A 13,002-nucleotide genomic window follows, 5' to 3' on the forward strand; every position below is an offset into this window, starting at 1 on the left:
GCGTGCAAGTGTGGTCAGGCTCAGAACGAACAACGGAAAGAACGAGGAGACCGGGACGGATGCAAGTTTTGAAAACGTGAGGATGCAAAGCACATGATGACATGATGCAATGCACATGATGCAACGAACCAAAACGAATCACCTGACAACATCCGGAAACATGGAAGGCATCTGAAGCTCCGGTCTTGGGGCGTCACGGGGTGCAAGGAAGAAGGTGGGGTGGGTTGCTCCAGGTTCTGTCTGCGGTTCACTTTATCCGCGACGCAGTTTGTTTGGTGTTAGCAGAATAAGGATAGGTGTTATTAGAATAAGGTCTTAAGGGGTGTTATTAGAATAGACCCTATATATATACACACACACACATACATAAACACTATTCTGATCACAACCTGAACTGCCTGAGTAAGGCGCCTGAACTTACCTCTGTACGAACCCGACCTTCGGGCTATCTTCGCAACCGTGGCTTTCCCCGCAAATTATTCTTGTTAGTCGTGTTCTATATGATGTTAATGTAATCTAGAAACGCTTTTTACCAACTAAATACCGGTTTTAAATAGGAATCTCGCTCATTGGCGGATTTTGCTCTCGGGTCGTGATGAAATTGCATTTTTTGCAATTTTACTGCGTGACTTGTTCGACTTGAACTTCTCCCACTGCTAGGCCAAATTTCCGCCAACATTACCCAAATGGGGCTTGCGATATACCATTGGAAAGATATGGACACCAGTATCATGACCCAAGTTAAATTTTTGGCAAAATATAAGCGGTTTAAGAGCAGTTTTGAAAATTGTTGTTTCTTCATACAAAAAACATGAATCGTAGTTTCGATCGCGTTTCTAAACCGTTTATTGGAATGAGGCAAATAATATGGCGTTGGAAAGCTGCTGCAAAACCGATCCTTCCACATGTTGAAAGTTTTCTCTAATTCTCTACGGTTAAAGAGTAATTTGCAAAATCGTAAAATTTCGCAAACCGAACAGTCGAGTTCGTATTTTCGATGTCATTTCTAAACGGCTAATCCAATTGAGGCACATGATATGGCATTGGAAAGCTTATGAAAATGCGCTACTTTTTCATGTAGAAAGTTTTTCTAATTTTGAACGGTTTAATAGTAATTTAGAAAATGGTACAAGTTTCACCGAGTTCGTATTTTTGATCTATTTTTTTACCGTACATCCGAATGCAGCAAATGATACGGCGTTGAAAATCTTGAGGAAATGCGAAACTTTTTGGTATATATTGTTTCTCCCAATTCCTTACTGTTTTAAGTCAATTTTAAAAATGGCTAGAACGTATTTTGCCGTAATTTCTACAAACTTTATCGGAATGGGCCAAATAATATACCGTTGAAAAGCTAAGGAAAATGCGAAACTTTTTCATGTTGATGGTTTTCTGTGATTCCTAGCTGTTTTCAAGTAATTTCAAAAATGACGAGATCATTCGTTCTGCCTTTATCGCGAAACAGATTCTTTAAAAATGCACCACGTAAAGAAGTTGAACTTCTCGGCATGTCTACTTGAACTTTACCCTGTTTTTCACGTGCTTTTTTACTCGTAGATCTCCATTCACTACTCGTAGTTCTCCATCCACTCACCGAAATTGAGCAAGTGATATACCGATGGAAAGCTGCTGTAAACACGCAACTTCTTCATGTTGATCATTTTTTCATACTTGCGATAATTTTAAAAGTTTTTCATCTCAAATTTATTCACTATAGTAGTCAAACTTCGTGCTATTTTCACGTTGAACTTCTGTGACGTATTTTCTTTTATAATTTTCTCATCCATTTTCGTCAATGTTACACAAATGATATTCTTTTTGTACAAACCTCTCTCACAATATTTTTTTACTTTCTCCAACTGAGGACTTGAATTTATACAAACGATATTCCTGCCGTTTTGAAGTAAATTAGAAAATGGCATGATCATGATTTCTGCCTTCATCGCGAATGGATATGTAATGCATGAAGTAGTTGAACTTCTCGGGCATGTCTGTTTGAACTTCACTCTGTTTTTGACTTGCTGCTTTTTGCACTGCGTGAAGTAGTTGAACTTCTGGGGCATGTCTATTTGAACTTTGCTCTGTTTCACTTTATTGTATTTTTCTTATATGAAATACACACCATGTAGTACGTGAACTTTTGGTTGTTATCACTTTAAACTTCTCTCTGTTTTGAGAGAATTATTTTAAAACATAAAAAACAACATATTTTTATGTATTTTGGGCATCTAAATACACGGTGAACCTCTCTAACAAATTTTTTTCAACTTTTCCTCGCCGAGCACTTGAACTTCTAGCAACCATTTTTTTTCCTTTAAGAGTTGTTTTTAAAAGTGCCAAAAATGGCGTTGTGTTTTTTATTTTTTGAACAGGTAAATCCTAGGTTTTAATAAACTCCGAACTTCTCTGTTATTTCAATTTGAATTTCACCTTTTTATATTTTGAGTAAAGAATTGTATTCGATTTTTATATGAAAAAAATCTTGGTTTTGCAATAAAAATTATACAACTTCTTCGTTATTTCGAACCAAACTTCTTGGTTTATTCGTTAGCAACGGGAAAAATTTAAATTTTTGTGATAAATATTGAACTGCTCCATTTTTTTTAAATTAAACTTCTTGGTTTATTATTTAGGGTCGAGGAAAATCTGAATTTTTCATATACATTGAACTATTGTATTTTTTTAAATTGAACTTCTGGGTTTTTTCAATTTGGACTTCTTGGTATTATTCATTTGTAATGGGAAAAATCCTAGTTTTGTAATATCGTACAACTTCTTCATTATTTCGAACCGAACTTCATGGTTCATTCATTAGTAATGGGAAACATTTCAAGTTTTTGTAATAAATATCGAATTGCCTCGTTTTTTAAAATTGGATTTCTTGGTTTTATTATTCAGTAACAGGGAAAATATGAGTTTTTTTAATAAAGATTGAACTACTCCGTTTTTTAAATTTGAACTTCTTGGTTTATTCTTTTAATATTGGGGAAATTCAATTTTCTATGAACTACTGAAGTTTTTAAATTAAACTATTTGTATTTCCTAATTTTTCTATACAGAACGGTGGACACATGTCACCACATGTCTTTTTGTATCCTCTCACCACCACGCGTCTTTATCCTATCAAAACCGAGACACTATTCTCTATGTTACCAGTTTCTTTTTGTTTTCTGGTGAGCTCATAACGGAAGCTCTAGGTTTAAATGGTTAAGATGGAAAAACATGTGAGCAGAAATGGAGTAGTTCAGAGGAAAAAGGCATGCAAGGCGGAGGAAAAAGAAATAAACTTGCATGTCATATATTCAGGAGCAGCAACAATGCAGAGAAAGCCCCATGCTCTAGTACCCGCGGCCAGCAAGGGACAAACACATAGTTCCGCACAGGGACACAAAGTGTTGTCCTTTTACTCATCACTTGTATTAGTTTTAGCCGGCTGGTGAGATAAGCAAATGCAGAGAATACACTGACAAATCATTCGATGTAGTACACAACACGGAGCAGCAGTTTAAGAACTCATCAGACTAACGGACCAACACTTAGTCGATTTAAAAAACCAACTAGATGAAAGCGTCACATCACTTTGTATCATAGGTCAGTGAGAGGTTGCAGGGCGTGGGGCGCTGGTTCATGGGCGGCTGTGGGCGCAGCAGCAGGCGGCGCACTGGGCTGCTATTGGCCCAGCAGTGAGTTGCCACTGCAGCGGTGTACTCCGGATGGTGGAGGACGATTTTTTTCTGAGATGGGGCCAACTCTAAAGCACAATTTTTTTTAAAAGACAATGGTACTAAACACAAATACTTTTAGCTGAAAATGCCACTAAAATTCAAAATATTAAACCTCCCCTTTGCCTTTTCCCCTTCCTAACCATCTTCTTTTCCCTTCAACATCGAAGTCGGCAACGCCCGCTGCGCCACCCGCACACACTAACTGTTCTGTAATCTGCAATTGTCAATTTGTCATCAATATTCAGACAAATTTCTATCACATACCATAAAACACATACAAAAATGACTGTAAAGCACTGAGTAATTACCATCACATATCACACATTCTCACTATTTTTAATTAGAAATTTTTGTCAATATGTTATGAATCTCCAGCCACTAGTGTACACAGGACTAAAAAAATAGAAAATAGAACATGGATGGAAAAAGAACACATAGTCCATGAGGGGGTCGCAGGCTGATAGAGACGAGGGTGTCCCGATCTTTCGATGAGATGATAACTATCGATTTGGTGGAGACGACTTTGACGATCCGACTACAAACGTGCACGACGTTGCGCCTTAGCAATCGCTAAACCAATCTCCTGAGGTTACTGACGATGCCGGAAGCACGGTCAGCCTGACCACAAAGGTCTATTCCTGCAAGCAATCGAAGAACGAGCAAGAATATGATAAAGCAATCTGAATATTGCAAATATATATGAGGTATTTATAATGGTGGGGATCTGTAAGTGGTCTTGGTCTGGTCGTTGGACACAAACGAAGTACACGAAGTTGCAATGGCTAACTTTTAACTAAACAAATCCCAACCAAAAAACTACTAGATGGATCTACTTATATAGGAGCAAGGGGTGGCGGCCAAGGAGGTGGGAGGACGTCCCAAGGCAGACTAAAACTAACCCTAGGTCGTACAAGGCTCATGGGCCCAAGTGGAGGTGATGCAACACCTTTGGGCTTGTAGTTTGACTCGGATTCTGCTGCAACGTCAGATTGTTTCGTCCGTAACTCAACGCTCCGGACGAATTTGAAGGTGAATCCAATTGGGTTGGAAAGAGCACGAAATCTTGTTTCCAACAAAAAAAGAATCACCCAATTCGGAGTCCGTATGAAAAAGTTGTTGGCGTTTTGAGTCAGGTATGTCTGTGCAGTCCGAATCTGAATCCAGAACGTGAGAGACTTGGACTCTATCTTCTCTTCGCCCAAAAGTGACGTGAGAGGACTTTTTGAACACAACCTAAACTTCTCCTTTTCCCTTATCTTCATATGTGGATTGTACAAATGTCCCATACACCTACAATTAGACAAAACACAAAAGTGTGTGAAGTATTTTTGTTCTGGATAACATAAATAGATTATTGAATAGTTTGCATTAGAAATCACCTGACAAATATGCATGTATGCAATATTTTTGGTCGTATCCAAGGTAGTCATGTCCTCATCATCCTCCCCTTTTTGAAAACAAAGCCGTCCTCGGCGTTGCTTAATCTGAAATGTGGCTAACAAAAGAGACAAGGTGTACATGTGTATATGTATATGTCATCCAGTTTAACTTCCCTTGATTTTTGCACATATGTCACATGTATACATGAGTAACTTTCATTGTTCATAAAATCTAAAGCCAAAAAATTATCACAAGAAGTAGAAGGCATGAAAATATTGCAACTCAGTTTGCACATATAAGTGAAGCTCTTATTCACTTCAAAAGATTGGCAATGTTCATCATTAAACCATCCTAACTTCGATGAATAAACCTTACTTGCATCAAATTTACATGCTACAACATGCTTAAATAAGCAAACATGCAATAAGTCATTGGACACAGAATCATCATCAAGATTAGAGGTCATATCAAAATGATTAAACATTGGTTCTTTTGCATCAACAGTTAATTCAATGGGTGCACTCAAAATTGTTGATATTTCAGTTGTTTGATCACATGACGCATTCATGACAGTAACAAGAGTCTCTAAAATAGGTGGTGTGCTCAAATCAACAGGTAACTCAACACATGATGCATTCAAGTTAACTAGGCATGCTTCATTCTCATGTGAAGTTATATCATCAATAACTTTACTGTTACCTCGCAGAGATGTAGCTGATGTAGGTACGGACGTTGACAATGTACCATACTCTTGAGATGATATTGCGCTCACAATCCGAGGTGGGGCTGCTCTATTAGGTGCAATAGTGGAGTAACCAACCGGCGATGGTGAGCATGAACTGGAATAGTAGTTGTTGTAGTCACCCAATGCATCCTCCTGTATCTGTCTCTCAAAGGTACAAGCACGGACATACATACCAGTAATGCAACGAGGAATATACTGAAATCTTGCCTGAATATCATGGTTCAAACCACCAAAAAATCTATTCATTGTATCATCCTCAGATTCTTCTATGTCACAATGATGCATATAAGATTTGAACTCTTGGTAGTAAGCATGAACAGTGTTACTGCCTTGTTTTAATTGCTCCAATTTGCGACGCAATTCACGACGATAGTAAGGAGGAAAAAATTGTTGTCTCATTACAGCTTTCAAAACTTTCCAAGTTGTGGGTTGGTTATCAATGTTTTTCTTACAATGTACACTCCGCCAAACAGAAGCAAAACCAGTAAATGCTCTAATGGTAGCTCGTACTCTCTCAAGTTCAGAAAAATCATGGTGACTAAAAACTTGTTCTACTTCAAGCTCCCAAGCTAGATAAATAGCAGGATTAAATCTACCCTCAAATGATGGTAAAGAGATAACCTGACCATATGCTTGTGTGTGTTGTCCCAACTCTCGTGATGGTGAAGATGTGTCCGTCATCCAAGAACTTCTATCTCTGGAACCTGTCATGATTAGTAGAAACAAGAACCAAAATTCGAGAATAATGTTCCTATGAACTACTAGGATGTGGTTGTAAAGTGCTCACAGTAAAGCAAATATCAATATCTTACAAGTTCTTACCATGCGGCAGGTGGTGACAGGCAACCAGCGGTGTCAAATAACTCCGAAGATTGTGTAAAACGATTGCCACGGGAACGTACGTATACATGGTGTAGAAATATGTGGAGCTGGGTTGGCTATATATGGTAGCAAAAGATTAGCAATAATCAATTCAGAGATGCAATGTTGAATAAACGCTCAACGACGGTACTGTGCTGGTCCTAGGCTAGACCAAACTAGAGACGCGAGCCTAGAACACTAATGAGGTCACGTCGTAGCACAACTAGCATCAATAAAGGATATGAAGTAGCTCTGGACAGCAAGATATAAGTGAAGATCACAATAGCAGTAGACCTATTTAGAAGCTGATGTTGAGGTGCCAAGTACTGAACTAGCTTCTGCAACTATTTAGATGCGGCTCGTCGCTAGCTTTCATTTGAGTACTCGCGGAGCCAAAATAGACTTCATATGAGGAAGTTATGCCTGTTTTACTGAACAATGCACAGATTCCAATCCGAATTCAACTACGAGATTGAGTCTAGATAGATCCGAATTTTTTTTCTCCTCTCTTTTATTTCTCACACTTTTTTTCTTTTCCTTTCTTTTTTTTCTCTGACTTTTTTTTACTTTTTTTTCTCTCGTTTTTTTTCTCTATCTTTTTTTTTCTCTCTGCCTCTTTTCAAAACAAACTAGATAAGATGTAGATGGATCAAGCGAAGATGGGAACGATCTCAACTATGATTATGACAATGAACGGTGGGTAGCACGTGGAGGAAATTGATGGATGGGTGGTGGACAGCGGAAGGGATAACGATGCAGCGGCGACGTGACTAATGTGAACAGAACTCGAAACTCTAAACGACCTAGACACTAAGACCAGCAACTCGACACGACGATGCAACCGATAATTCAACTATGCAAGCAATGAAAAGAAAATTGCAAAGGCTCAAACTGGCTTGGACAAAGGATGAATAGATCTAACTCTTTTTTGTGGATTTTTCTTGGACAATAGGTAAGAAAATAAATCTAATCTAGGAAAACTGGAAATTCTCACCGAGCAACCTGAAAACTGATACCACTTGATAGAGACGAGGGTGTCCCGATCTTTCGATGAGATGATAACTATCGATTTGGTGGAGACGACTTTGACGATCCGACTACAAACGTGCACGACGTTGCGCCTTAGCAATCGCTAAACCAATCTCCTGATGTTACTGACGATGCCGGAAGCACGGTCAGCCTGACCACGAAGGTCTATTCCTGCAAGCAATCGAAGAACGAGCAAGAATATGATAAAGCAATCTGAATATTGCAAATATATATAAGGTATTTATAATGGTGGGGATCCGTAAGTGGTCTTGGTCTAGTCGTTGGACACAAACGAAGTACACGAAGTTGCAATGGCTAACTTTTAACTAAACAAATCCCAACCAAAAAACTACTAGATGGATCTACTTATATAGGAGCAAGGGGTGGCGGCTAAGGAGGTGGGAGGACGTCCCAAGGCAGACTAAAACTAACCCTAGGTCGTACAAGGCTCATGGGCCCAAGTGGAGGTGATGCAACACCTTTGGGCTTGTAGTTTGACTCGGATTCTGCTGCAACGTCAGATTGTTTCGTTCGTAACTCAACGCTCCGAACGAATTTGAAGGTGAATCCAATTGGGTTGGAAAGAGCACGAAATCTAGTTTCCAACAAAAAAAAAATCACCCAATTCGGAATCCGTATGAAAAAGTTGTTGGCGTTTTGAGTCAGGTATGTCTGTGCAGTCCGAATCTGAATTCAAAACGTGAGAGACTTGGACTCTATCTTCTCTTCGCCCAAAAGTGACGTGAGAGGACTTTTTGAACACAACCTAAACTTCTCCTTTTCCCTTATCTTCATATGTGGATTGTACAAATGTCCCATACACCTACAATTAGACAAAACACAAAAGTGTGTGAAGTATTTTTGTTCTGGATAACATAAATAGATTATTGAATAGTTTGCATTAGAAATCACCTGACAAATATGCATGTATGCAATATTTTTGGTCGTATCCAAGGTAGTCATGTCCTCGTCACAGGCGGGGTGTGGACGCTGACCGCCGCCCTCGCTGCTCCAGCTGGCCACCGGCCTCTCTGCTCTCACTTTCCACTGGCCCGCGCAACTGCGGCCGTCCGCCGGCTCTGCACGCCGCTCCGTGCAGCTAGGTAAGCTCCGGCTGGCTTCATACTGCGTTGGACGGCTGGAACCTTGGAGGACAGAATCGCTGCTCACTGACTCACGACCCAACAACACAACGATTTTTACAGGAACTATTGATTAGTCTGAGCGAGTACGCATACGTATACCTATACGTAATTTTCTTCCCCGGAAAATCAAGGTAGGGCGGGCGCCCGTCCTCGCCCTACCGAGAGCTACGCTTGTGGCCCGGAACGCGTTGTCGGTGAAGCGATTCCTGCACGCGCTGCTGTCTTTGGACTTCTCATAGTTGAGACGATGTAGACGGGGTCCATAAGCTGGATCCCCGAGCAATCCGACGGGGAAGGAGCCACCAAGGATCGAGGCGTCGGCTCTGGTGATGAAGACATGAGGGGCGGACGCACGCAGTGAAGGCCGCCACGGGTACCCCATGAAGTTCGGGTAGGAGCACATGGTGACCAGTACTTGGACGGACATGGGTGACGAACGTGAACGGCTTGTGCGCTGTAGCGTCAGAGGGAGAAAGCGGCGTGGTGGCGAGGGACCTCCCCGGGAGCAGCCGAGGGTGGGCGTGAAGATTCAGACCGGTGGCGCCGCGCGAGGGCTGGGTCGCGCCGGTGGCCATAGCTCGTCTGTGGGAGGTCGAGCCCGCGGATGCTGGAGGCGGCCGCACCGGGTGGATGTTGGTGGCGGCGAGCCAAGGGATGGCGGTGGCGAGGAGGATGGCGGCGCCGGCAGCCAGGAAGCAGGGCGCAGGGCGGCGGGGAGGTAGGGATTCGGTGGTGGGGGTAGCTTCCGGCGTGTTGGCGGCGGAGGGGGGGAAGGGCCGCCGGGGGCTCGGGGGGGGTGGGATCCGGGGGGGGGGTGGGGGATCGGGGGGAAGTAGTAGTTGAGCGGTCATGGGGTGGGATCTTTTTTTCTTTTTGCCGCAGGTTCGGGAGGTCCACAGCAGCCTGATCGTCTTAAAGCGAGCCTGAGCGCAGAGTCGTTAATCGTGTGCGCCGGCCTCACGCGTCGCTCCTCGGGCCCCTTTAATTAGCCAACAACCGTAAAATGGATGGAAGCCATCGTAATATCGTTAACCAGATTACCTTTGGCGGCACGACCCACTCCCATGCACCAGCGAAAAAACGAACCAGACATGTTTTGCACCACACTATTGTAATCCTTTGCAGAACATGGTAAAACCCAAAAAACGACTACCTCCCACATGTTTGATTATAAAATATTGGCATATACTATAACATAAAATCCCGATCGCGTACCCCTTGCTTGAATTAAATACATGGCAGTTAGAAAATCGTAGTAACATACAAATATTCGTAGTAAACCACTCAGTTGTAGTAGTACACTTTAGAAGCCTTTTACTATCCAGTATTAGAGCAATTCTAGCAGACCCCGCAAAAATACGACCCGCAAAACGCATTTGCGGGTTCGCAAAAATCGCTTTTGCGGGTCAAAAACATACGCGCCCGAACAGAACCCGTATCTAAACCTGCATAATTTGAAAAACTTCTTTCACGGGAGAAATTGCACAAACATAGTTCGTTACATACTACATTGTTCATCGCATACTACATAGTTCATCACAAACTACAAGCATAGTTATACTACATACTATGTTAAACTAGTACTAGGGGGTCGGATCTAACGGCGGCGAGGTCGCGGCAACTGGACGACGCCGTGGAGGAGCCGGACGCTCAATCCTCCTCGCCGGAGCTGCAGAGATCGACGTACTTCTCCGCCTGCTCCGCGCGGATGCGGCGCCACTCCTGCGCCTTCTCCTTGGCGGCGACCGCCTGCCGCCACTCGAGGGCTTCGATGATAGAGGCAAAGGTGTTCCGATGTTTCGATGAGATGGTGGCTATCGTTTTCTGTGGGAGTCGACCTTGACGACCCGACTACGAACGTGCGAGACGTCGCGCCTTAGCAATCGCTAAACCAACTTCCGAGGGGTTATTGACCACGCCGGAGCACGATCAACCTGACCACGAGGGCCTGTTTCCTGCGAGCAACGAAGAACAAGCAAGAAACTGAGATTGCAATCTGGATATTGCGAATATAAGATGAAAGTTTTATTGATCAAGGTGGGGTTCTGTGACGTCTTGGTCTGGTCGTTGGACACAAACGAAGTACGCGAAGTGCAGCTATGGCGAACTTTTAATCTAAACAAAACCCAAAGTCTAAACGACGCCCTAAGGGCTGTATATATGGAGGAAGAGAGGGGAATTTCGTGGCCCTTGAGGGTGGGGTCCGAAACCAACCCTAACTCTTGTTTCCCCACACATACGGACTCTAAAAATAGTCTATACTTAAGTATTTCGAAATTACATGGGCCTGGCCATTAATAAGGTGACGCAGCACCTAGAATAGCTTATGGACGAATAATTATGAGTGGCATCTTATATATTTCGTCCATGGCTTCATGCACTCCTTATGGCGGCTTCAAAGTCCTGAAATCATCACTTGTAACTCCGTTCTTGAATCCCTTGCGCATGCCATCAACTTCATGCGTGTTCTTGCTCCAATGTCATCCTTCTCCAAGTTAGGCCCCTTCATTTGAAAGCAAAACAAATGTATCCAATTTAGGCAGCATCATAATCTCATGAACATTAGAATCATTACCAAGAAACGAAAGTACCTGGTAATTTAATTGGCGTGCGCGAGCTCTAGTAATTGGTCCAGTATATGTTAACAGTAGGGCTGTGGGTGTAACAATGGTATTGATGTCCTCATCATCCTCCCCTTCTTGAAATGAAGTCGTCCTCGATGGAAGCTCATCTTCCTCACCCAAATAAGGCTTCAAATATGCAATATTAAAAGTGGGACTAACCCCAAAATCTGCAGGTAGCTCAAGTTTATATGCATTATCATTTATTTTCTCTAAAACCTTAAAAGGACCATCAGCACGTGGCATTAGCTTTGATTTGCGCAGATTAGGAAATCTATCTTTACGCAAATGTAACCAAACAAGATCTCCAGGTGCAAACACAACATGTTTTCTACCCTTATCTCCAGCAAGTTTATATTTAGCATTCATACGCTCAATGTTTTCCTTAGTTAACTCATGCATTTTTAAAATCAATTCAGAACGTTCTTTAGCATCAAAATTAACCTTCTCCAAAGATGGAAGAGGCAACAAATCAATAGGTGCACGAGGTAGGAAACCATACACAATTTCAAAAGGGCACATCTTAGTAGTAGAATGCAATGAACGATTATAAGCAAATTCAATATGAGGCAAGCATTCTTCCCACATTTTCTTGTTATTCTTCAAAACAGCCCTAAGCATAGTAGACAATGTTCTATTGACTACTTCAGTTTGTCCATCAGTTTGGGGGTGACAAGTAGTACTAAAAAGCAGCTTAGTCCCCAACTTAACCCATAAGCATCTCCAAAAGTGGCTAAGAAATTTAGTATCACAATCTGAAACAATAGTATTTGGCACACCATGTAAGCGAATAATTTCACGAAAGAACAAATCAGCAACATTAACAGCATCATCGCTTTTATGACATGGTATAAAGTGTGCCATTTTCGAGAACCTATCCACGACAACAAATATGCTATCCCTCCCCTTCTTTGTTCTAGGTAAACCTAAAACAAAGTCCATAGATATATCCTCCCAAGGAACACTAGGTACAGGCAAAGGCATATATAAACCATGAGGATTGAGTAGTGACTTAGCTCTTTGACATGTAGTGCAGCGAGCAACAAAACGCTCAACATCCCGTCTCATCTTTGGCCAAAAGAAATGTGTAGCAAGTATATCCTCCGTCTTCTTGACGCCAAAGTGTCCCATTAATCCTCCTCCATGCGCCTCCTGCAACAACAAAAGACGAACGGAGCTAGCTGGAATGCATAGCTTGTTAGCACAAAACACAAATCCATCGTTAAGAACGAACTTGTTCCAAGTTCTCCCTTCCTTACAATGCTGCAATACATCTTTAAATTCAGCATCATTAACATATTGATCCTTGATGGTCTCCAAACCAAATATTTTAAAGTCAAGTTGTGAAAGCATAGTATAACAACGAGACAAGGCATCAGCAATAACATTTTCTTTACCCTTCTTGTGTTTAATCACATAAGGGAAAGTCTCAATGAATTCAACCCATTTAGCATGTCGACGGTTCAGTTTTGCTTGACTTTTAATGTGTTTCAAAG

General features: G+C 41.9%; 1 protein-coding gene across 2 annotated transcripts; it reads right to left on the reverse strand.

Annotated features, from left to right (window-relative positions):
* Nucleotides 1-7,819: 7,819 nt before the first annotated feature.
* Nucleotides 7,820-9,880, reverse strand: LOC125551222. 2 transcript variants are annotated; one of them, XM_048714376.1, is made up of 3 exons: nt 8,985-9,814; nt 8,653-8,885; nt 7,820-7,911 (listed from the first exon to the last, which is right to left on the reverse strand). In XM_048714376.1, exons 1-3 carry the CDS (start codon nt 9,310-9,312, stop codon nt 7,906-7,908), a joined length of 567 nt encoding a protein of 188 aa, XP_048570333.1. In that variant the 5' UTR covers nt 9,313-9,814; the 3' UTR covers nt 7,820-7,905. The 2 variants fall into 2 exon arrangements, 1 of the variants encoding a protein (XP_048570333.1); XR_007302286.1 differs by lacking the exon at nt 7,820-7,911 and having other exon boundaries at nt 8,519-8,878; nt 8,985-9,880.
* Nucleotides 9,881-13,002: the final 3,122 nt, after the last annotated feature.

This window comes from Triticum urartu, chromosome 4 (assembly GCF_003073215.2).
Source record: "Triticum urartu cultivar G1812 chromosome 4, Tu2.1, whole genome shotgun sequence".
Classification (NCBI taxonomy): Eukaryota; Viridiplantae; Streptophyta; class Magnoliopsida; order Poales; family Poaceae; genus Triticum; species Triticum urartu.

Coding starts and splice junctions, on each gene's coding strand:
- LOC125551222 (XM_048714376.1), bottom strand. CDS start 9,312: ATGTCCGTCCAAGTACTGGTCACCATGTGCTCCTACCCGAACTTCATG. Junction 8,886..8,984: donor GGGAAGAAAATTACGTATAG/GTATACGTATGC, acceptor CTGTCCTCCAAG/GTTCCAGCCGTCCAACGCAG.